General features: G+C 41.4%; 1 protein-coding gene across 4 annotated transcripts in view; it reads left to right on the forward strand.

The window, feature by feature from the left end:
- WWP1 (WW domain containing E3 ubiquitin protein ligase 1) overlaps nucleotides 1–22,951 on the forward strand; it is a 131,830-nt gene extending 108,879 nt beyond the window's left edge. For all 4 annotated transcript variants that reach the window (XM_065902766.1, XM_065902768.1, XM_065902767.1 and 1 more), the window contains 7 exons: nucleotides 3,044–3,177; nucleotides 3,271–3,411; nucleotides 4,114–4,234; nucleotides 12,320–12,424; nucleotides 14,550–14,646; nucleotides 15,065–15,137; nucleotides 22,261–22,951. In XM_065902766.1, the coding sequence (XP_065758838.1) occupies nucleotides 3,044–3,177; nucleotides 3,271–3,411; nucleotides 4,114–4,234; nucleotides 12,320–12,424; nucleotides 14,550–14,646; nucleotides 15,065–15,137; nucleotides 22,261–22,360 (771 nt within the window). In that variant the 3' untranslated portion in view covers nucleotides 22,361–22,951. The remainder of the gene's footprint in view (nucleotides 1–3,043; nucleotides 3,178–3,270; nucleotides 3,412–4,113; nucleotides 4,235–12,319; nucleotides 12,425–14,549; nucleotides 14,647–15,064; nucleotides 15,138–22,260) is intronic.
- Nucleotides 22,952–26,315: the final 3,364 nt, after the last annotated feature.

Genomic DNA, 26,315 nt, shown 5'->3' on the forward strand with positions numbered 1-26,315 from the left:
GGTCTGGGAGCCGTGGCCTTGAATAGGTGAGCAAGGGGCAGGTGTGTCCAGTGCACAGAGAAGCCACGGCTTCTCCACAGCAGGAGTACATGGGTTCAGATGCTGTTAGGTTTGTGCAAACGTCATTATGGTTTCAGACAGTAAATTTTAATTCATTGTAACTAGACTTAAACACATCTTTATCAATCAGAATAGAAACCATTACAGTCAACACATTTTTGCCAGTGAGAAATAAGTTTGCTTATTCCTGTAGCATAAAAATCCATGCTTTGGAATTCCATGAGCTCTTGGAAAGCATCTTCTGCCTCCTGCTGGTTGTGGAAGCGTTCTCTCTGCAAAAACTGTAGAGATGCTTGAAGAAGTAGTGGTCAGTTGGTGAGAGGTCAGGTGAATATGGTGGATGAGGCAAAACTCCGTGGCCCAATTTGTTCAACTTTTGAAGCATTGGCTGTGCGACGTGTAGTCAGATGTCATCAGACGTTGTCGTGGGGAATTGAGCCCTTTTGTTGACCAGTGTTGACTGCAGGCGTTTCAGTTTTCAGTGCATCTTATCGATTTGTTGAGCAGACGACTCAGCTGTAATGGTTTTGCAGGGATTCCGAAAGCCGTAGTACATCGGGCTGGCAGCTGACCACCGAACAGTGACCAGTGCCTCTTTCCGGTGCAAGTTTGGCTGCGGGAAGTGCTTCAGAGCATCTTTGCAGTCCAGCCACCGAGCCAGTCGTCACCAGTTGTCATATAAAGTCCACTTTTCCTCACACGTCGCCCTCTGGTTGAGAAATGGCTCACTGTTATCTCACAGAGCAAGAGAAGACACTTCAAACTGAAGACTTTTTACATTTTTGGTCAGCTTAAAATGTAAAATGGACACCCACTTACTGAGCTTTTTCACCTTTCTCATTTGCTTCAAATGCCAAACGACTGTAGAATGATCAGCTTTGAGTTCTCCGGCAGCTTCTCATGTAGTAAGAGGATTGTCTTTGATGGTCTTAAGCTGGTCATTGTCAGCTTGTGATGGCCAGCCACTACATTTCTCAACTTCAAGGCTGTCATCTCCTTTGTAGAACTTCTTGAACAACCACTGCGCTGTGCGTTTGTTAGCAGTTCCTGGGCCAAAGTGCATTGTCGCTGTGAGTTGTCTGCGCTGCTTTACAACCCATTTTGAACTTGAATTAAAAAAAAAAGAAATCACTCAATTTGCTTTTTGTCTAGCATGATGTCTACAGTCTAAAATAAGTATACAGTAAACAGCAAGTAATAGTCATTAGCAAAAAAGAAAACTATAAAGTGAGAAATGTGGATTAAAAGGATATATAATACAGCTACATTTATTTAGAATGTATTCCAAAGTCAAATGACAAATTTCAAAATGCAAAAACCGCAGTTAGTTTTGCACAAACCTAATACTAGTGAGCAGGTGTGGGGGAACCACAGAAGTTCTCTCGTGGTGGGTCTGCTTCCTCAGTGAGATGGAGAACGTGCTCGTTAGCACAGTGAGAAGACAAGGTTTGAAGGTACACAGGAGAGGTGGCCAGGTGGTTAAGGTGATTGTGCTCTGAAGGTCCAAGGGAGTAATTTTAATTACTGACGATGGAACCTAAACCGAGTAAGGGGAGGACTTCCCTGGTGGTCGAGGAATTAAGACTCTCAGCTTTCCACTGTAGAGGGTATAGGTGCCATCCCTGATTGGGGAACTAAGATCCCACATGCCACGTGGTGTGGCCAAAATTTTCAAGATAAACTGAGTAAGGGGAGAAATAACTTCATAAGGGGGCTGAGCGACAGGGACAAGCTAACAAGTTCCCTGGATTATTTTAGATCCCAGTGGGGTCAAAACTTGCTGGTGCTTACTGCTGAAGGTGGTGAGCTGGAATGTCAGGAGTGCTTTGGAATTCAATTTATGAAGGAATTGCAGTCAATGCTAGTAACAGTGTCGAGGGCATGGTGTTGAGAACATTTAACTAAATTAAAGACTAAGATCACAGAAAGGATTAAAATGTGCCAGTGTAGTAAAAGGATCATCAGCGTAGATCGTGAAATCTTAAAAATGATGACGGTCGTGTTGAGAAGGCGTGGGATTGAATGAGTAAAGGGGGGAAACCGAAGGTCTAAGGACGACTGCAGTAAGGAAGTAGGGGGTGGTGAGCCGTGAACGTAGAGGGCTGGCGTGGTCCTGCAGGCCGGAGCCACGAAGAGCCATGAAGCGAGGGCTGGCGTGGTCCTGCAGGCCGGGGCAGGGGAGGGAGGTGAGACCAGTGATGGGGAGCAGCACAACCGCTCACAGACTCGGTGACACGGGGATGGGGCAGGAGAGACAGCCAGCTCCTGAGAGGGTCTGAACGGAAACAGGGTCCTCAGAAAAACGCCAGATTTCTGTTGTAACAAGATGCAGGAGGATCTTCAAAGGATGAATGAGAATGTGGGGGATTTTGCTAATGCTGGACCATGAGCTTGAAGAGGACAAAACATGGATGGTTTTGCAAGTCAGATCAGCTGTGAGTCACGGAGTCGGGTTTCAGAGTAGCCAGGCGGAGGGTGGCGAGAGTCCAGGTCTGGGGCTCTCTGCGCGGGCCGTTGTGAAGGCGGGACAGGGTCAGTCCTGAGGATCTCTTAGGCAACTGTGGGGTAAGAGAGGAGTCGGGGAGGGGTCTGCCCAGGTGCTCAGGGAGCCCCAGAACGCCTTCTTTTCTGTGGCCAGTAGGGTTAATGTAGTTCATGACACATATTTAAAAGTGGGAGTTTGATAAGGCTCCATTGTCATCCTCTTTTAAAGTTATTGACAGAACATCGTATAGCCTAGTGTTTGACCTCAGTTAAAGAGATACTGTTTCCACTCTAAATTTGTTTTTCATACTTAGCATTTTATAAAATATTTTATTTTTCAGTTTTCATGATTTCAGTCTTTTCGTTTTCATGATTTATGCTGATTAATTATTAAGTACTTTTTTGCCTGTAAAGCCTTATGATACCTCTGTTATCATTGTGCCCTGAATAGGAAAATTGCTACTTTGTAAATTAAAAAAAATTTTTTTTTTCTTGGCAGGCTCTTTTTCATGGGAAGTTTATTGATACTGGTTTCTCGTTACCCTTCTACAAGCGTATGCTAAGTAAAAAACTGACTATTAAGGATTTGGAATCGATCGATACTGAATTTTATAATTCCCTTATCTGGATAAGGTTTGAAAATTTATCTTTCAATAAGGTATTTTCTTGAAACCAATTTTACATATTTTGTTAATTAGTGGTTGGTTGTATCTCTCTATCACCCAGAGACAACAACATTGAAGAATGTGGCTTAGAAATGTACTTTTCTGTTGACATGGAGATTTTGGGGAAGGTTACGTCACATGACCTGAAGTTGGGAGGTTCCAATATCCTAGTGACAGAGGAGAACAAAGATGAATATATTGGGTAAGGTGATTGTCCCTACTTTCTACAACTGCCAGAGCATCTTAGAACTGTCTCTCTGTACCCTTGTCTTTATGCCTTGTTTGCTCCTCTGGGGACATGTTCCACATTCATTCCCTCTTTCAGTGATCCTTTTTAATTATTTTTCTGTACTCAATCTTCCTCTTAATTTATAAACATGTTGGAAAACACTCAAAAATTAAAATATAATTCAAAAAAATCCCACTTCCCTTGCCTCTGACTTACATTTATTTAAGTTCTTCCCAACAGTACTAACATTCTTGAAAAAAAGTGTATATGATGACCTCCAGCTTCCCATTGCCATTTGCTGTATTGCATCCTACCTTGTCTGAGTCAAAAATCAGAGAACATTGGTGCTAAAGACGGGCTTTTCAAAGCCCATGCACGTCTTCACTTCCAGACGAGGAGGTGGAGGCACTCTGTAGATAGTAGCAGAACCAAGTCTGACCAGCACTGTAATACTCGTCCCTATTCCATTTTACTTCCCCTTTGTGACTTATTCTTTTAATAGTGCTCACCACAACTTCTGATTTGAAACTGTGCTCACTTGAATTCTATGGTCCGTACAGCTTACTGATTTTCTTCACTTTCTCTTTTAATGATGGTTAAGAAGTACTCTGTGTTTTAAAGCCTTTTACCTTACATAGAAAGTACCATCTTTTTAAATACCATCTTTATTTTCAGTTTAATGACTGAGTGGCGTTTTTCTCGAGGAGTACAAGAACAGACCAAAGCTTTCCTTGATGGCTTTAATGAGGTTGTTCCCCTTCAGTGGCTGCAGTACTTTGATGAAAAAGAATTGGAGGTTAGGATCTTTTATTATGCTATTATAGGGAAAGTTAATGGGAGGAGGGTCTGTTGTTATGCTTCTATAATAGTATGTCCGCAAGCTGTAAAAACATATGGCACCATCTTCAGTCCACTCTGATTCATCGAAATGTTTAGGGGGTATAAAATTCCAGCACTGAGTAAGGGTCTTCAGTTCTCCCAAATGTGATGCTGTCATCGCGCAAAACCATCAATCAGTGCCAACTCTTAGGGCTCCTCAAGCGTGCAAACTTATTAGTAATTGGGGGCTCAAGGAGGGGAAACAATACAATATTTGTCTTATTGTGACTGCCTGATTTCAGTTACCATAATGTCTTCAGGGTTCATCCATATTGTATCATGTGAAAAAATTTTTGCTTTTTAATACTGAATATATACAATATACAGGTATACATATACAACATATATGTATGTATTTTCAGTATTTACTATATATATGTAAGTAACATATATATCCTGGAGGAGGAAATGGCAACCCACTCCAGTATACTTGCCTGGAGAATTCTATGGACAGAGTAGCCTGACGGGCTGCAGACCCTGGGATCACGGAGGCAGACACAACTGAGTGACTGAACAACAGCAACATATATATAGTAAACAGTAAGAAAAGGCAAGGCATGAGACCCTGAAAAATGAACTCCTCAGTCAGTAGGTGCCCAGTATGCTACTGGAGAAGAGTGGAGAAGCAGCTCCAGAAGGAATGAAGAGGCTGAACCACAGCAGAAGCAACGTCCAGTTGTGGCTGTGTCTGGTGGTGAAAGTAAAGTCCGATGCTGTAAAGAACAACATTGCATAGGAACCTGGAACGTTACGTCCATGAATCAAGGTAAATCGGAAGTGATCAAACAGGAGATGGCAAGAGTGAACATTGGCATTTAAGGAATCAGTGAACTAAAATGGATCAGATTGGGCAAATTTAATTCAGATGATCATTATATCTACTACTGTGGGCAAGAATCCCTTAGAAGAAATGGAGTAGCCATCATAGTCAACAAAAGAGTCCAAAATGCAGGACTTGGGTGCAGTCTCAAAAACGACAGACTGGTCTCTGTTTGTTTCCAAGGCAAACGATTCAGTATTGCAGTAATTCAAGTCTATGCCCCAACCACTAATGCCAAAAAAGCTGAAGTTGACAGGTTCTGTGAAGACCTATAAGATCTTCTAGGACTAACACCAAAAATAAGATGTCCTTTTCATCATAGGGGACTGGAATGCAAAAGTAGGAAGTCAAGAGATACCTGGAGGAACAGGCAGGTTTGACTTTGGAGTACAGAATGAAGCAGGGCAAAGGCTAACAGAGTTTTGCCAAGAGAATGCACTGGTCATAGCCAGCAGCCTATTTACAACAACACAAGAGGTACACGTGGACATCACCAGATGGTCAATACCGAAATCCAGTTGATTATATTCTTTGCAGCTGAAGATGGAGAAGCTCTATACAGTCAGCAAAAACAAGATCAGGAGCTGACTCTGTGGCTCTTAGATCATAAACTTCTTATTGCAAAATTCAGACTTCAATTGAAGAAAGTAGGGAAAACTACTAGACCATTCAGGTATGACCTAAATCAATTGCCTTACAGTTATACAGTGGAAGTGACAAATAGACTCAAGGGATTAGACCTGATAGGCAGAGTGCCTGAAGAACTATGGGCAGAAGTTCATAATGTTGTACAGGAGGCAGTGATCAAAACTGTCCCTAAGAAAAAGAAATGCAAAAAGGCAAAATGATTGTCTCAGGAGGACTTACAAATAGCTGAGAAAAGAAGAGAAGTGAAAGGCAAAGGAGAAAAGGAAAAATATACGCATCTGAATGCAGACTTCCAAAGAATAGCAAGGGGAGATAAGAAAGCCTTCCTAAGTGAACAATGCAAAGAAACAGAGGAAAACAATAGAATGGGAAACACTAGAGATCTCTTCAAAAAATTAAAGATACAAAGGGAATATTTCATGCAAGGTTGGGCACGATAAGGGATAGAAACGGTATGGACCTAACAGAAGCAGAGATTATTTAGAAGACGTGACAAGAATACACAGAAGAACTATACAAAAAAGATTTTAATGACCCAGATAACCATGATGGTATGATCACTCACTTAGAGCAAGACATCTTGGCATGTGAAGTCAAGTGGGCCTTAGGAAGCATCACTACCAATAGAACTAGTGGAGGTGATGGAATTCCAGCCGAGCTATTTCAAATCTTAAAAGATGATGCTGTTACAGTGCTGCACTCACTATGCCATTGGAGTGGAAAACTCAGCTGTGGCCACAGGACTGGAAAAGAGATTGAGTTTTCATTCCAGTCTCAAAGAAGGTCAATGCCAAAGAATGTTCAAACTACTGCACACTCATTTCACATGCTAGCAAAGTAATGTTCAAAAGTCTCCAAGCTAGGCTTCAATAGTACATGAACCGTGAACTTCCAGATGTTCACGCTTGATTTAGAAAAGGCAGAGGAACCAGAGATCAAATTGCCAACACCCATTTGATTATTGAAAAATCAAGAGAGTTCCAGAAAAACATCTACTTCTGCTTCACTGACTAGGGTAAAGTCTTTGACTGTGTAGTCCACAACTGTGGAAAATTCTTAAAGAGATGGGAATACCAGACCACCTTACCTACCTCCTGAGAAACCTATTGCTTCTATGCAGATCAAGAAGCAACAGTTAGAACCAGACATGGAACAATGGACTGGTTCCAGATTGAGAAAGGAGTATGTCAAGGCTGTATATTGTCACCCTGTTTATTTAACTTTTATGCAGAGTACATCACTGAAGTGCCAGACTGGATGAAGCGCAAGCTGGGATCAACATTATCAGGAGAAATATAAATAACCTCAGATATGCAGATGACTCCACCCTTAGGGTAGAAAGCTGAAAGGAACTAAAGATCCTCTTGATGAAGCTGAAAGAGGAGAGTGAAAAAGGTGGCTTAAAACTCAACATTCAAAAAACAAAGATCATGGCATCCAGTCCCATCAATTCATGGCAAATAGATTGGGAAACAATGAAAACAGTAACAGACTTTATTTTCTTGGGCTCCAAAGTCACTGCATACGGCGACTGCAGCCATGAAATTAAAAGATGCTTGCTCCTTGGAAGAAAAGTTATGACAACTTAAACAGCGTTTTAAAAAGAGTCATTACTTTGCCAACAAAGGTCTGTCTAGTCAAAGCTATGGTTTTTCCAGTAGTCATGTATGGATGTGAGAGTTGGACTATAAAGAAAGCAGAGCACTGAAAAATTGATGATTTTGAACTGTGGTGTTAGAGAAGACTCTTAACAGTCCCTTGGACTGCAAGGAGATCCAACCAGTCTGTCCTAAAGGAGATCAGTCGTGGGTGTTCATTGGAAAGACTGACGCTGAGGCTGAAACTGCAGTACTTTGGCCACCTGGTTGGAAGAGCTGACTCATTGGAAAGATCCTGATGCTGGGAAAGATTGAAGATAGGAGAAGAAGGGATGACAGAGGATGAGATGGTTGGATGGCATCACCAACTCAATGGACGTGAGTTTGGGCAAGCTCTGGGAGATGGTGGAGGACAGGGAAGCCTGGCGTGCTGCAGTCCGTGGGGTCGCAAAGAGCCGACTGATAAATCACAGAGATCACAACTGATATACATAATACATATATGTGTGTATTTTCTTTATCCATTCATCAGTCACTGCATCTTTTTCTTCATTCCACCTTTTGGTGATTGTGAATAATGCTGCTATGAACATGACTATACAGAATACTCTTTGAGACCCTGCTTTCAGTTCTTTTGAGTATATACTCAGGAGTGGTATTGCTCTATCAGATAGTAATTCTCTATTTAACTTCTTGAAGAACCGCTACCATTTTCCATAGCAACTGTGCCATTTTCCATTCCCGCCAAATGTATGTAAGGCTTCCAACTCCTCCACGCCTTTGTCTGTACTTGTTATTTTCTGTTCTTGTTTTTAATAGTAACAGTTCCATTAATGATAGTATGGGGTGGTAGCTCACTGTGGCTTTGGTTTATGTGTCCCTGACGATTAGTTACTGTGAATTCTCCAAGTCTCCCCCATGTAGATTAGAACGTAGGCAGGGCCATTTAGGCAAGTGCCTGCATTTCCCCTCTGCCACCTTTTGGGGGCAGTATTTTAACGTCAGCCATCTTGCGTCCTCTGTTAAGAAACTTTGTCCTGTAATCAAAATGTGCATATGAAAAAATTAGCATTTTAAATTTTATACAGTAATATTCCTGTGTAGGAATTAGCCTTCTAGAAACTCTGACATGGGAATTACATGAAAATCAGGACTCAGAGCCTGAATTACAGGCAGACTCTGTAAACGTTAGTTAACGTCTGTTTCCTAACAGCTTGCTTACACAAATTAGCAGAAATGCATTAGTAGAATGGAAGATACTTTTTAGAGTAGTATTAATCATTTTTTAAATGACCAACTTTATTAAGAATCTGAAGAAAATGAAACAATTTTGCATCCTCAAAATGCATACATCTAAAATACTCCATACCCTTGGTTAAGAACTGCTGTCTTAGGGGCCCACTCAGTGAGAGAGGGATGTTATGACAAGAGCCTGACATCAGAACTGACAGGAAACTAAAGCGGCAGATAAAGAGAGATATTAATAGGTGCATATCACCGTGGTAGCGCTTACAGTCTTCTCACAGGACACCTTGTGAAGTAGTCTGACTACATGATAATTTTCTAACACAGATAAGGAGACTGATTTGCTTTTGACTCACAGTACAGAGCTGTGAGGAAATAAAATTTGTTTTGTCTTTCTCTTGTTTCTTCTACTCCCATTCGTTGTCTCTTTTAGCCATGAATAATACCACAATAAAGAATATTTACACCATTATCCAAAAGAAAGGTTATCCTTAATCATGCCCCTTTTTACAGGTTAAAATCTATTTGTAAGAAGATAAAACAGTCATTCTGTATAACAACTCTTCATCACACTAGGAATAGAAGGCAGCCTTCTCATTTTGATAAAAGGCATCAACAAAAAAGATAAATCCTAATATCATTCTGATAGTGATATCTTGAATATTTCTCACTGAGATTGGGAACTCAATGATGTCCACTCTCACCACTTGTGTTCTACATTGTACCATATTCCGAAGCCAGTGCAATCAATAAGGCAGAAGTAGAAGCAAAAAGCATGAAGTTTGGAAAGAAGTAAAACTGCGTTTATTCACAGATGATAACATGATTGTCAACTTAGAAAATCCTAAGGGACCTACCAAAAAACAACCAGAAATGATAATGAATTTTAATAATTCACTGTAGGGTGCAAGCTCAGTAATTGAAAAAATCAATTGTGTATCTTCTGCATGCTAGCAGCAAACATTTAGAAATTGAAACTTTGAAGTTTCGTTTACTAATGCATTAAAAAAAAAAAATGAACAAATTTAGCCAAGGGCATATAAGAACTCTATCCTAAAAACTGGAAGCATTGCTGAGAAAAATTAAAATTTTAATAAGTGGAGAGATATTTCATGATATGTATTGGAAGATTCAGTATTGTAAGTATCAGTATCAGTTTTCTCCAAACAACACAATCTTGGTAGAAATTGATGGGCTAGTTCTAAAATTACAAGAAAATGCACGGGTTCTAGATTAGCCAAAACATTGTTGAAAAAGGACAAATCTTACAGGATGTTTACTACCTGATGTCAAGAATTTTTATAAGCCATAGTAATTAAGGTAGTGTAATATTTGTGTGAGGATAGACAAATAGGTCAGTGGAACACTTTTTTTTTTTCCAGATAGAGGAGTGCAGTTTATTACACCGGCGGGCCCAAGACAGAGTCTCCTCTTAGCCAAGGACCCCGACCAGCATTTGTGAAAATCTTTTATACCCCATGTGTACAATGTGTACGTGTCCAAACCCACTACCCCAATTCCCTTGAGACTTACATAAACAAAGGAAGGGTAAATACAACTACAATAACCCCATCATTCACGTGTTATGTGTTCAAACAGTCAATAACTAATAAGCCCGCAGTTACATTCCAAACAGTTAATAACCGATAAGCCTGCACTTATATTCTAACAGATAGTGTCCGGAGGCAGGGGTGATTAGTGTCTGTTTTCTCCTAGGTGATGAGGAACCTGGATGTGATCTTCAGGGTTCCCCTGTCCGGAGGGGGTCTTATCCTTCCATTGTCGTTCCCACAGGCACTAAGCAGGGAGTTCAGGGTCCACTGGAGAAGTGGCCAAGCATGATCAGCACAGACAGGCCTGAGATGGAGTCCAGGCCCTATGAATTCCTTCTTCATTCCCCCCTCTTGATGCTCTTAGTTTCCGTAACGAGCATCATTCATTGAGATATATTGTACCTTAGCCCTCCTGCCACCCACATGAGAGAAGGCTATCAAACCTCTGCGTCACAAAATTCACGAGGCATTGTAGGAAGCAGGGCCCACAAAGCAGTATGATTAAGATTACTATAACAACAGTTACAATGGTTTTCAGTGGAACACTTTAATTAGAGTCCAGAATAGATCCACATATATATTGTCATTATTTTCATCAAAAGTACTAATATATTTTGATGGGGAAAGGGGAAAAGTCTTAAACAAATGATTCTGGATTAACTTGATATTCATATAGAAGAAAATTAATTTTGACCCCAAGTCAGCTTATAAAGATTAATTTGAAATAAATTATGAACATAAATATGAAAACTAAAACTATAGCATAGTAGAAGAATCTTAGTCTAGACCAAAGTGTCTTAGGAAGAACACAAAGGATGTTGGACTTCATCAAAATTAAAAACTTCTCCTTGAAAGATGCTGTCAAGTAAATGAAAAGGCAACCTACCTGCTGAGAGAAACTCTTGAGAAAAAGGTGTTATATCCAGACTATATTAAAAACCTGTCACTGAATGAAAAGACAATTTTTAAGTGGACAAAGACTCACTTCTTTAAGGAAGCTCTATTGATGGCATATAAACAGGGGAAGATGCTTACTAATCGTTGGGGAAATACAGATTCAAACTAAATGAATTATCACTGTTAAACATGCCTCAGCCTTATGTCCTAGCGGTTCCACTGGTAGGTGTTTACTCATGTGGAAATGAAACATATATGTTCACAGAAGAACTTTCCATAAATGTTCATCACAGTTTTATTCATCAAAATCAAAAATTTAAAGTAACCTAAATGCCCATCAACAAGAGAATGGATAAATAAGTTGTATATTTACATGGTGAAAGACCTGTCAGCAATGTGAAAGAACCACCGTGCCCATCACAGCATGAATGAATCCATGAACATTCTACTGGCCAGAAGAGAAAACGGAAAAGAGCGATGAGTGTAGTGTGTCTGCTGTGTTCAGAAAGCTAGTCTGTGGTGAAACCACCGATCACCTGGGGCCAGGGATGAGGACGGTGGTGGTTAACTGCGACAAGGGACATGACAAATACTCTACCTCTTGATTATGGAGGTGGTTAACATGTATATACTTCTGTCAAAATGCACCTAACTCTGTACTTAAAGTATGCACGCTTTATTGTGTGTACATTATAGATCATAGTTGATATGAGAAAGTAGTGTACAGTTTATTATGCCCAAAGTAGTTTTCATCCCATATATAATAAACTAGAGTTATTTGAAAATTTTACATATCTAGAATATTTTATTCTCAAAGCCTGGATAGATGAATAACAGGAGGTTAGTATATTTTTAATTTTAAATAGGTAAGGTAGCATAGATTAAGAAAAAGAAGAAGAACCAGAAATTTATGTTTAAAACTTATTTGTAATGTATGTGATTTGGGATATATGTGTAGTAAAAGTGATTGTTTTTGTATAGCCGATGTTTCTCTCGAAGAATGGTTACTTTTGAATGTTTTTAAGTTCAGTAAACATGAATAAAATAAGAACCAAAGAATTCTGCATGTTAAATTGCCACACAATTTAGTTAGACTTGCTTTACTGTGATCATTATTTGATGTACGCATCGCCATTGACAAAATTATGCATGTGCACAGCTGGGCATTAGCAGATCTCAGTCCTGTAGTCACTCTCTTCACTAAATCTTGACTCTGACCTGATTCTGCGCTCGTTTCCCAGGTTATGTTGTGTGGCATGCAGGAGGTTGACCTGACAGATTGGCAGAGAAACACTGTGTATCGACATTATACCAGAAACAGCAAGCAAATCATTTGGTTTTGGCAGGTATTTGCTTTTATCTTTTTGAAACTAACTACTGAAAGAAAATTTTTCTGATGAAGTGGTAATTTGAAAACAGTTCATTTTTAAGGTTGAGACTGCTTTTGGACATATTTAGTCTTTGAATTTTAAATTAAAAGTGGATAGTGTAAATACTTGTTAAAGGATCTTCCATTTCTTATTTCCTAAATGAAAGAACAAATGACCATCTTTAAATAATCATTTAATGGTAATGGTTTTAGGTATAACATTTTTTTCTAGTAGTATGAAAGTATTCTATAAATTCTGCTTAATTTTGCAAGTAAAAGAGGAATATGTTTTTAATGAGAAAGTCAATGAAAATACTTAATTCCTCTCAAGGTGATAATATGCCAACAAATTAGAAGACTCTAGAGGATAATGTTCAAGAATGACTTTTCTTCCCTTTCCTTTTTCTCTCCCCCTCTCTTTCCCTCCCTCTTCCCCTCCCTCCCTCCCTCTCTGTCTGTCCATCAGGGGAACTGAGTAAATAATTTGTAATATATCCGTTCTGTAATTCCATACCTTTTTGTCGTTCTTTTTCTTAATGCAAATTAACAAAAATATTGGAGAATAATGTTTTTCAATACAGTATTAAGGTTGAAAGGAAGTTGTATGTATTTTTGACTTAAAGGGAAATATCTATTCTATATAGACTATCTGCTAGTGTAGGAGTCCAGCCTCTGAGGTGGCAGGCGCCCGGGCAGAGAGCTGCCGAGGCAGAGGTGTGCCTGCGGCTGTTCTTCCCGCCGCGCCCTCCTGCCTGATTTCCACCCCATGTGCACATGTTAGCTATTGTGAAAAGTAAATGAAAAGCAGGAATAACCCCGTTTGCAAACCTAAGACATCAGAATTGCATCGCATACAGAGTATGTGCGGGTGTCTGTCTCCTCCCTTTTGGGTCTTCACGGGCTTCCTTGTTGCTTTTGTCTCCTGACAGTCCCTTTGGGCATTTCTGTCTGTATACCCGAGGAGCTTAAGCACTGGTTTATGCCAGCTCTGCTCACCTCCATTTCTATGTCTTGATGAAACATGTTACCTCAGCACAGTTCTGTGCAGAAACAGTTTTCGTATTTAGCACAACAAAGTTTAGTCTCTTTGTTTTTAAGATACGTTTCTACTCTGACACTGACCCCTGAGTTCCTTGCCTTCTGCTGTAAGACACGCAGAGCAATTCCGATCAGTATTTCACATTACCTGTCTATGTCCACTTTGAAAAGAAATAGTCCATGAAGAGATACATATTTAGAAGAATGCATACCATGGGTTTTCAAGTATGAAGAACACAGTTGGGAAAGTGGTGTTTAGTGAAAGACAATATCACAAATTGCTGAGAGTGGCGGTTGAAAAGGATTTGTTCACCATCAGTAGCTTGCAGGGTAGTCAGCTAGTCAGCTCAGGTCAGGATAACAGAGCTTTAGAGCTCAGTCAGACCTGAGTTCAAATGTTAGTTCCACCACTTGGTAGCAGGTCGAGAAGGACAAATTCTTTCACCGCTCCAGGCCTCCATTTTCTTTTTTTCTGATTACTAGTCTATTTTTTACTGTGCTGGGTCTCTTGCTGCACATGGGCTTTTCTCGACTTGCGGCGAGCAGGGGCTCCCCTCCAGCTGTGGTGCGCAGGCTTCCCGTGGCGATGCCTCCTCTGTTGCGGAGCAGGGGCTCTGGGGCGCGAGGCTTTTTGTAGTCGTGGCCTGTGGGCTCAGAGGTTGTGGCTCCTGGTATCTAGAGCAGGTATCTGTGGCCCACGGGCTTAGTTGCTGCACGGCACCTGGGATCTTCCAGATCAGGGATCGAACCCGTGTCTCCTGCATCGGCAGGCGGGTTCTTTACCACTGATCCACCAGGGAAGCCTGGCCTCCGTCTTCTTACATGTATAGTGGGGATGCTAATTTGATAGTACCTGTCTCATAGTATCGTCGTTAGGGCCGAATACACAAAAAACATGGCGCATCCTCTGTTTTCATTTTCCTCCTAAAAATAGGAAATTGGGCTTTGAAATCAATACAAGAGTTGTAAGTTAACTTGAAATTAGAACTAGAGTTATACATATGGATTTCTTGGTACAAATAATTTCCAGCAGGTCATAAAGTAAATTTGATTTTGTTATGCAGTTTGTGAAGGAGACAGACAATGAAGTGAGAATGCGACTCCTGCAGTTTGTCACTGGAACCTGCCGTTTACCTCTAGGAGGATTTGCTGAGCTCATGGGTAAGTGCAATTTTCTCCGTAAATAATTCTGTGATAAATGCGTTTAGACACACAGCAGACTTAAGCCTAAGGATTATTCTTCTGTGCTTTATGTAGGGCATCTACTGAAAGAAAGACAAATTAATGGTTAATATCAAGTACATTTGTAATACAGACGGTCATGCAAGTCTGATCTCAGAGGCTGGTTGGCCATTGCTTTGTGGAGGGAGCACGATTCTGTAGACACTGATCTTTCCACTTTGTGATTCCCGGTGCTGGATCTCTGCAGCATTAAGAAGCTTCTCTGGCAGAAGCCACTTACAGTATAGTTTATTCTGTATAATTCATGGTGATTCTGTGACATGTTCTGGTTTGACTAGTTGTCAAAACTAAAAAGTTTAAAGGACCAAATAAATTTTGTCATATTTTCTTGATTTAGGAAGTAATGGGCCTCAAAAATTTTGCATTGAAAAAGTTGGCAAAGACACTTGGTTACCAAGAAGCCACACATGGTAAGTTCAAAAATCTTAAATAGGACAGTGACTGAGTATAATTGTTGATTCATTAAAGTAGTCAGAATTTCAGTTTTTACTGATTAATATAGCACTCTATAACTAAACACTTTAGAGTGACTGGTTAATATAAATACTCAAGAAATGTATCCATTGATTCAAGAAATATTTAGAGTGCCCACTATGTATAAAATAAGATTGAAGTGCTCCCTGCCTTTTATGAAGTTTGTGCTCCATTAGGGGTGGGGGCACAGAAGACAAACAGGTGAACGCCTCTTTACGAATGCTGGGAGTCCTTTAAAGGGAACCAGAAGAACAGCTGGAGAGGAATTCCGATCAGATTGGATGATCAGGGAAGTTTCTTAGAAACAGTGATGTTTAAGTTGAGTTTGATGAATAGCATGCTGTGGGAAGAAATGGGGAGTGTATACTTTGTATAGGGATTTTCTACAGAAATAAAAGATAACTTGGTATGAATGGAACTTAATGATTCAGAGGAGGAGGATAAAAGAATTTGGAAATGGGGGCAGGAGTACATTGCTCCTAAGTCACTTCAGTCGTGTCCGACTCTGCGACCCCATAGACAGCAGCCCACCAGGCTCCCCCATCCCTGGGATTCTCTGGGCAAGAACACTGGAGTGGGTTGCCATTTCCTTCTCCAGTGCGTGAAACTGAAAAGTGAGAGTGAAGCCGCTCAGTCGTGTCCGACTCTTTGCGACCCCATGGACTGCAGCCCACCAGGCTCCTCCATCCATGGGATTTTCCAGGCAAGAGCACTGGAGTGGATTGGGTTAATAGGCTATGACGAGCAATTAGATTCTAAAGACAGTGAGAAGCCATTGATTGAGGAGTCTTAAATAGGAATAATGCCATCTGAGGAAAATGACTCTGGCCGCAGGGGATGGCGGGAATTGGGTGAGTGAGTGCAGGGAGGTCCGAGCTGTCAGCCGTCCAGAAGACGGTGCTGGCCTGAGGCCGTGTGCTGCTCTCAGGAGGTCACAGCCAGCTTTCACACTGTCCTTTCTTGCCTTTTTGTTGTTCTGACATTTGCACTTGTGGCACCAAAGTAATGGTGGGTCAACAGCTGTTGACTTAGCACGGGTCAAGGGAGTGACATTGAACTGCTATCTCTGCATTTTTCAACACCGCACGTTTGAAGTTTCAACTTTCACCACATTTGAAGTTTAAAAAAAAAAAGAAAGAAAAGGCCAGGCTTATTGATAGTTGTTGATTATGAAGTGGTTAAAAACTATTAACTTTGAAGTATATGTATAGTTTTTTTTAATATTCTGTATGGCAAAATAAATGGCAAGTTGACATAAAACACTGGTTTTTGTCTTAGGAAGAAGCTTTTAGGCAGTTGTTGAGTTGAAAGCTGAAGAGCTTGCTTTTTTTGTGTGCAATGCTCTTTTTACTTGAAAATAACAGATGATTTCATTCAGAGTTTTTTCTTGAAAATTAAGTAAAAGCTCATCACTTTACGGAAAACAACTAACAGCATTTGTTGGTGATGATAAAATTGAGGTTTCATACAAAAATCAGAATTTTGGAAAACTGTATATTCAGCTTCACAGCTTCACAAGGCTTTTAATATTTGAAAATTCATTATAACTTGGTGAACCTATATTTCCAAATAACTGATACATAATATTATAAACTCATGCATGAGAAAAACATTCAAAGTGCACAATAAACCAGTGGATTTCATATAACAGAATACAGAATATTCTTTGATATGATTTCAAAACCCATATTATGCATAATCTTGTCAAACAGTATATATATTATCAAAGAATAATATCCACAAGTATCTGGGAAAAAAATTACTTGCGTACATCTCTGTTTTCTAACTGCATATCTTATGGGGACAGTTTTCATGTACTTAATCCAAAATAACACAGTTTGATAGTATAAACACATAAGTATTAGAATCCAGATATCTTTTTTTAAACCAAACATTAAAATGATTTACAAAAATATGAAATGGGGTCACTCTTTTCACTACTTTTTTGAAAACAGTCATTTTTTTTTTTTTTTCATAAAAATAAGTTTACTTTCATTTTCAAAGTAAATTATTTTTAAAATTTAACTTATGGTAAATTTCAATGGCTATAATTCACATAAACCAAAAGCTCTTTGGATTTCTTGATATTTTTAGATGTGAAAAAGGGATCTGTTCACCAAAAACTTTGAAGAACACCAGGTTAGATTAAATTGGTGAGTCCAATGGAGGAGAGATTGTTGAGTGAGGGGACAGAGAGTTCATAACCAAAGGAGATAATTCCTTAAGGAAGATGGAAAGAACTCAGATGGATTCTGAGTGTGAGTTACGGAATTCACTTTTGATAAAAACAAGAACATTTCCTTTGTTGTAACAGAAGAGGAAGAAAAGTTGGGTATAAACTGTAGATAGATTTCAGATTGTGTGAAGGAAAAGAGTTGACCAACTGTTGATTTGTTTCCTCCAAGTATTTATAAGGTGAAGTCACTGGCTAACAGTGAAGAAGGGAAAGGCTTGGAAGGAGAAAGAAAGGGGGAGTTGTCAGGGACTAGACAAGCGTTTCTAGAGAAACACGGCTGAGAATGCTGGGCCCTGTTGGATTGCCCACTCGGATCTAGTAGTTCATGGGAAGTCATCAGATTTCCCCTGCCGTAATTTTCAACTGATAAGGTACAAGGAATGAGAAAGTAGAAGGCTGAATTCATTCAGAGTTTGAGAAAGTTCAAAAAGAGAGATAAGATTTTAAAGTATTTGCAAGGTATTGATTATAAGAATGGACCATGACCTTTATAAAGTATTAGACTGGTGCAAAAGTAATTGCAGTTTTAGACCATGAATTTTAAATCATTATAACTAGGCTCAAACACATCTTTGTTAATCAAAATAGGAACCATTACAGTCAACACATTTTTGCCAGTGAGAAATAAGTTTTGTCTATTCCTGTAACGTAAAAATCCATACTTCGGGATTAGGCGAACTCTTGGGGAAAGCATTTTCCCTGCAGAATGTTGTCGAGATGCTTGAAGAAGTGGTAGTCAGTCGGCGAGAGGTCAGGCGAGTATGGTGGATGAGGCAGCCCCATTCGCTCAGCTTTTGAAGCGCGGGCTGTGCAGCGTGTGGCCCGGTGTTGTCGTGGAGAATGGGCCCTTTCAGTTGGCCGGTGCTGCCTGCAGACGTTGCAGTTTTCGGTGCATCTCGTGGATTTGCTGAGCTCAGATGTAATGGATGGTTTCACCACAATTCAGAAAGTTGTAATGGATCAGACAGGCGGCAGACCTCCTAACAGTGACCATGACCTTTTTTCTTCCCCTTTTTTTGTATTTGACCATGACTTTTTTTGGTGTAAGTGTGGCTTTAAGAAGTGCTTTGGAGCTTCTTCTCAGACCAGCCACTGAGCTGGTCGTTACCAGTTGTCACACAAATCCGCTTTTCATCACACGTCATAATCCAGGCGAGAAATGGTGTGTTGTTGCCTAGAATAAGAGAAGATGGCATTTCAGAACAACAGTTTTTTTGATTTTCAGTCAGCTCATGAGGCACCCACTTCTTGAGTCTTTTCACCTTTCCACATTGCTTAAAATGCGGAATGACCGTGGACTGGTCAACGCTGGGTTCTTCAGCCACTTGTGCAGTGGTAAGAGGATCAGCTTCGATGATCTTCTCAGTTGGTCATTGTAACTTCCGATGACCAGCCACTACGGTCCTCATCTTCAAGGCTCTCATCTCCTCTGCATAACTTCCTGAAACACCACTGCACTGTACGTGCATTAGCAGTTCCTGGGCCAGATGCATTGTTGATATTGCAAGTTGTCTCCACTGCTTTACGACTCATTTTGAAATCAAATAAGACAATCACCCGAATTTGCTTTTCGTCTAACATCCTTTCCATAGTCTAAAGTAAATATAAAATAAACAGCAAGTAATCATTAGCCAAAAAACATAAAGCGAGAAATGTGTGTTAAAGTGATGTATAACATAACCACATTTATCGAGAATGTATCCCAGTATCAAATGGCAATTTCAGCAGTGCCAAAACTACAGTTACCTTTGCACCAAGCTAATACACATAATGATAGGCTGTGGCTTAAGAAATGAAGATCGGAAGAGTCTGTGGACAAGGTAGGGTGGTGAGAACATTGGGTTCATAGGTTGGCATCTTGATTGAATTAAGTTGGGGAAAACAGATAATCAGAGAATAGAGTGTTTTAGTTAATAATTCCCTTTGCTGCTGCTGACCAAGTTCAAGGTATGATACTGAAGTAGAGGAACAGATCCCTGAAGACGGGCCAAGACCTGGGAGGCCGTAGCGTTGCGCGTCACCTGAGTGACAGAGCTGTCAGTGAGTGAAGGAGCATGTCAGGAAGGAGGTGATAGCAAGAGCGCCAAAGGAAGGCTTCGTAGCCAGACCGTTTGCCTCAGAGGAGGAAAGTGTTGGCTGGCTGCGAAAGAAATGGACTGTTTCAGATTAGCTAAATTTCAGTGAAGGCACGAGAGGAGTTGTTAAGACTGTCTCTAGGGGATCTTCCCGACCCAGGGATCAAACCCAGCTCTCCTGCATTTGCAGACAGATTCTTTACCATCTGAGCCACCAGGAAAGCCTGTTAAGACTGTGGAAGCCTGCACATCATGTAATAGAAGTTCAGAAGAACGGACTGGAACGCTGCGAGATGGCGGGCACAGGTGGAGATACTGTTCAGATCAGGGGAAGTAAAGTAGGTCAGGACTGGGGCGAGGACTTAGGTGAAAAGATGACCCAGAGAGCCTCCCGTCTCCGGCAGTGGCTGAGGGGCATGGCGCTGTACCTGCAGTCTGTGGGGAAGCGGTCCCGATGGCCCTCGGGTGGGGTCCCCCTGCTGCGGTGCCAGGGCTTTGCTTGGAGAGGTGGCAGCTCTCAGGATACGGGACAGCAGGTGACGTACGTGTGAAGCAAGCTAGTGGGGGTACTTCTCCGCTCCCTTTTTACATAAGAGAAGATAGAAGTAGCAAACGTTCCTCAAAGTGCAACTAAAAAGCCAAACTAAAACGGGAATTCTGACATTCACATAGTGTGTACTCAGCAAAAGATGAGTATTTTTAGTATGCTTTTGTCCTTTTGTAAACCAGCACAGAACATGATAGCTCATGTCTTAGAGCCGTGTTTTTGAATATTTTAAAGATACCCATTTTCTCACATGGTTCAACCCAACACTTACTAAGTGTCTCCTGGACGCAAAATGGATCTGTCGGGAGGATAGAGGGGACTCTGCCCTTGTGAACTTTAGAATCTATTGGAAGAAACCAGTCGTTCATAATACAGAGTAAATCCTAAATAGAAATAAAAAGACCTTATGGAGAGGGGAATTATGAAGTCTATATAACATGTTCCAAGAGAATTCTTGGAGGAAGTTTTGTAGCATTTGGACTGATTCTTAATAATATTTTCATAGACGAGGGGGTATTCCAGAACACGGGAGAGCCGTAAATAAGAGCATGGCCATAGAGCAGACGGGCGTGTGGTCTGCCTGGAGATCACGGAATGAGCGGTGGCCCCCAACAGACGGCCCAGGCTGCCTTCCCCCGCCCCCTCCACAGGAGTTAGCAGCAGCAAGGGGGTTTTACACTTGCATGTCTTTTTAATAAAGGACCCCTGCAACTGATCTAAGGCTAGATAGATTGTGAAGAAGTGAAAAAGAAAACTCTACACAAGATCGGCAGGCAGGAAGTTCTGATGGTCTAGATCAAAGACAAGGAGGAAGTAGACACAGGTGGATGTGGTAGCGACAGGAGGTCGGGGGAACGGTGGGCAACTTGGTGAACGAAGGACAGTTTGACGCAGGCAGGACCGGACTGCTGCTGGAAAGTCCCCCCTGACCGCCGTCCACCATCAGACTGCGCCTCAGGCCCAGGGGACAGGGGCGGCTCCCTTACTTGTTACCGTGGACGGCTTTTCAAGAGAGAGAAACATGGTCTGAGAAGAACACACTTTCAATCGGCTGCCTTGTCTCAGAAGGCTCTTTCCTGAGTCCAGTTCCTGACCAGGGCAGGTAACTGGCAGGAGGAGGAGGAGGGAACTGGGCCATCTCTAGAAACCTTCCACGTGAGAAGATAAAGTGCAGAACGGTTTTGACTTCTCAGGCTGCCTCACTAGACGCTAATAGAGTGGGGACTGAAGTCCGAAACTCCTGAATCCTGACCCAGCGACTCAGTGATGCGTCTTAAAAAAATTAAATGCTAGTCTACACCTTTATAAATCATAAAACAATACATTGATGATTGAAGCATTCTCCATGTTTTCTGTATTTCATCAGTTAATCCCAGCAGGGAATTCTCTTTGAATCTGGCAAGATTGCAAGCACTTTATTTTAGAAATAATTTTACATATGACAAGTGAAAGTGGCTCAGTCCTGTCCGACTCTTTGTGACCCCATAGACTATACAGTCCTTGGAATTCTCCAGGCCAGAACACTGGAGTGGGTAGCCTTTCCCTTCTCCAGGACATTGTCCCAACCCAGGGATCAAACCTAGGTCTCCTGCATTGCAGGCAGATTCTTTACCAGCTGAGCTGTCAGGGAAGCCCAACATATGACAAGATATTTGAAAAGACAAAAGTATATATTTGGTGATAGACAGTCTCCACCCTAGGATGTAAGTTCAGTGAGAACATGGGCCTTAGTTTTTCATCTCTGTATCACTAGCTCCTGGGAGAAATACCTGATACAGAAAAGATTCTCAGTAAGTAACTGATGAGGGAGTGAATTCATAAGTGAATGAGTGAAAACCCAAGAGAAGAAGTTAGGGGGACTCCGGAAACAATCTCACATAGTACTATAGAAAAGAGAAAAAAAATTTCACCGGTTTTATCCATTATTGCTACAGTTACTATTTGTAATTCCAGCTTTCTCTAGAAAACATTATTTTTATGAATAGGTCTTAAAATTCAGTTGATTGCTATAAGAAAATTTGTATATTTAATATTATGTTCAATAAGTATTAATATAGTAGTGAATTGTCTGTTAGAATACTTCCAACAAAATTTTTACATTCTTCCTCTGTTTAGTTTTTCAGATGTATTTTAAAAATGTATTAGAAATCTTTTCAGAGTTTATTTTATTGAAAACACATTTTGTTTTTGTTTCTGTTCAGTTTTAATCGCTTGGATCTACCACCGTATAAGAGTTACGAACAACTAAAGGAGAAACTCCTTTTTGCGATAGAGGAAACAGAAGGGTTTGGACAAGAATGAGCGGCTTCTTGTCTTGGAGGAGCTCTTGCGTTCAAATCCCCCAGCCAAGAAGAGTTGCACAGATAGTGTACATAAGCTGTTCATTCTGTACAGTGAATTTTCTGAACCTCTCAAAAGTATAAATGTTTTCTGTTCTTCCACAGAAATATGCAAAACAGCTCATCCTTTTCTACTTTATTTATTGTTCCCTTGAAATGACTGACCAGGAAAAAAAAAATCATCCTTAAATTTTGAAACAAGCAAGAGACTTTATTAAAAATAACTATATATCTATATAAGCATCTATGATAGTGGCTCTAGTTTTATAGAGCTCAGAGTGTATTAAACGTGACAGCCATTCATTCGACAATAGTCTGGATTTGCTTTCCCTTGTTTCTGTTATCCAGGGGGAAAGTGCAAGTTGCTCTGTGTTTTTTCCCTGATGGAACATTTCTTGAGGGTGTTTAGTTGCATGGCTGTTCAAGAAGGTATTAAGGGCTTAGGCCATAATCTTACTTTGAATATGTTAAAAAAAGTGCTGCTGGCTTTTCTTAAGATGGGTGCTTGAACCTGTCAGTTTATTTTAAATAAATACAGTAGTTGAAAAATTTCCCTCTTTGCTACATCACTAATACAAAGTCATTAATGAAACTGTAACTTATATGAGTAACTCATATACTAGATCTACTACCTTTTAGTTTATTCTGGAAATTGGAGAGAATCCACTGAGCAGCATAGAGGTTTGTTTACATGTTACTTTGGGATGCTAGGTATTTGTGGGATTAAAAAGAATCAGGCACTTCTGTACTTTAGTTTTAAAGTCTATGATGTTCTTTAAATACAGAATAAATTGATGTAATTTGATACTTAGGGACATATAAAAAGGCAATGTGAACTTTTCTGCTTTTGTGTTCGAAATTTTGGTTTTATAAAACCAGATGGATTGAAGACTTAAATAAGCATCTAAATATTCAAATAAGTCTAATGATTTCCTATTACAGTTTGAATATCTTCATTCCTCTTAAATTCACAAAAGTTCTATGTATCTGAATAAGCATATAAAAATATTTTGGTCTTCCCCCCTTTTTATATAAATTATTATTTTTGTTCTAGGTAAATACTTCATTTTTCATCATCAAAGGCATTTACTGAACTACAAAAATGTATAACAATCTGATGTGAATGATATTAATGCTGCTTTAGCAAGTGGGGCTTCCTTATTAATATAAAAATTTAAATTTCCACTTGTATCGTTATTTCAATATACACTATAAATTTCATTAACTTAAAATTTTTTTTTAACCATGGAACTGACATCTTAGAATGTTACCAGTAACATATTTCACTGAGTACATACAGACAATACTAGGATACAATTTAACTTCTCTGAACAATACTTTTTGCTTTGCCAAAACTTTATTTTTCTACATATTTAGATTATGTTCTGCATTTTTATTCAGAATTCCTAGTAAAGATGAAATAAAAGTCCGTGATCCACTTGGTTGAATACTTTTCCCAAATCCTCATTCCTGACTTTCTAGTTATTCTCATGCCTAAAGAATAAAGAACAAGAGAACGCGTGTGTAGGACAGAGTGCGTGAGCGGGCGCCCCGGCTTCGAAAGGGCCGCCTGACGCAGGCCGCGAGGGCGGCGCCGCTGAGCAGTTCGCCGAGAAGGCAGCGGCTGCCGCCCAGCGCGCAGACAGCCGGGTGGCGCCCGACCGGCTCAGGTGCCCACGCCCGGCCCGCTCCAGGGAGAGCTTACTGAACCACAGGCGGCCTCGGAGCGGAAACCAGCGTCCCGGAGAGCGCGTCAGGCTGCCGTGCTATTCCTGGAAATCCAGGCCTGGAGGCGGGATACCCCTGCCTGCCTTGGCACACGCGCTCAGAGGCCGGCCCAGCGCCCTTCGCGCCAAGAGTTAAACGAAACAGCCGCCCTCCAGCCTCAGACACCTCGCTTCTCCCGCTTTCAAAACTCGGCAGGTTGGTGTGCCAGCCGTGCTCCAGGGAATACCCTCTCTGTTCACGAAAAGGCCCCTGGATGGTATGTAGCGTCTGGACTGGGGCGACTCCAGGTACCTGACAGGAAGCCACAGCTGCGGACCTCCCGGGATGCGGAACCTGACGGCCGTCCCTTGGGGGCTCCCGAGCGTGACCGCGGCGGCGGGCGTTCTGGAGCCGCCTGGACGCGCTGTCCTGGCGCTGCTGTCGGGTCATCCGTGTCGGGAAGCCTGACCCGGGCCCGAGAGAAGCCTGTCTCAGGCTTGTTGAGTCTGCATATTTGGTTGAACCTCAGAAGACTCTGGTCGGCATTACAGCATCAAACAGAAATGTTCCCTGGCTGAAGTAGGTAACAAAAAACTGAAAAGGCGGCGGAACCCAAGCCAGTAACAGGAAGAGCCCAGAAGCGGCACCTTCTGCCCTCGCTTCCGCAGCACACACGCTGCAGTGGGAACACGAGTGGCATCTCCGAAATTTCCAATTTTCTCTCCGCAGTCTTTGACCAAGGACAGATGTTAACAGCATTTTTAAATATTTACTGATACTCCTGGTAAATACATGTTCTTTAATCCTCAAAATTCCATTAGGTTCTTTGGGGTTTTTTGTTTTTTCCTTGTTGTAATTAAAGAGCCTGAGAAAAATCACTCTTAGAAAATCTAGAGCTAGCCCACCCAGGAGGATTTCCGGCAACAAGAGGAGAAGAGCCGCCCTCCAGTCCAGCGCCTGCTCGCTTTCTTACAAGGCGACGGGTGCAGGAGAGGCGGCTGTGGTCACCGGAGCCCGTGTCTGTGGTGTGTTTAGACGACGCTGCAAACTTCTGTTGACACGGGTGTGGGGATCCAGGCCTCAGACTAGCAGTCGGCTCTGGAACACAAGCGCCGCATCAAGTGGGCGCCGCGCGGCAGGGAAGTCACGGGGCCCGGGGCTCGCTCCCGGCAGCAGCGGTTCTCAGCCAGAGCGGAGAAACGCCAGGGGCAGCGTGAGCCCGGGAGGTCAGGCCCCGGGGCAGTCCAGAGAGGCTGAAAACGCAGTCAGAATCGCAGGGAGGAACCACTGCTTGGAGAAGGAAGTTTTATTCCTCTGTAGAGGGGCAAGAGAAACAGCAGCTCCATAAAAGACCCAGCGACCACGCTCCTGGACGTTTGTCCCAGAGAGGAAAAGTATGTTGATATAACTGATAGAAGTCATACCTTATGTTCATAGCAGCCAGTTTGGGAACCCCCCAAATGCCCCAAGGTGGATAGTTTAAATGACCTGGGGCACCATACAATGAGCTACAACCAACAATAAAAAGGAACTGTTGACTAAAGTTAGATGGATCTCAAGTGAGTTATGCCGAATGAAAAAAGCCAATCTCAAAGGACCACATTCTGTATGATTCATTTATATAATGTTTTTGAAATGACAGAATTATAGAGAACTAGAGAAGTAGCAGCGGTGGTCAGGATTGGGGTGGTGGCCGGGAATGTCTGTGACGTGAGGGACAGCACCGTCTCGCTGATGGACAGTTCTGTCTTCACTGTGGCAGTTACAGAAATCCACCCACGTCACACTGCGCAGATCACACGCGCGAGATCACTTAGAAGTGGTCAAGTCTGAATGCCGTCTGTGGACTCTACAGCCTCCTGGCTCTGACACCTGTTGCCTTCGAGGACTGAGGGCAGCAGCCGCAGCGCCTTTCTGAGAGTACTTTTTGGCAACTTCTTACGAATCTATTTCAAAGGAAAAAAATTGTAAACAGCTCTAAATAATATCAAAGACTGATCCTCCCCTCCATAAAAGGCTTTATGACTAAAAGAAACCTTATTTTACAAAACTATTTCATTTTGTAAATTACTGAGGGTGTTACTGAACTAATCCAAACCCCTTACCTCCCATTATTAAACACACACACAAGTCATTCCTCCAGAAAATGACATTCAAAGTCACTCTAAAGAGAAAACTGAAAACGAAATTTCAGATGAAAATGCTAAACA

The sequence above is a fragment of the Muntiacus reevesi genome, chromosome 12 (assembly GCF_963930625.1).
Source record: "Muntiacus reevesi chromosome 12, mMunRee1.1, whole genome shotgun sequence".
Lineage (NCBI taxonomy): Eukaryota > Metazoa > Chordata > Mammalia > Artiodactyla > Cervidae > Muntiacus > Muntiacus reevesi.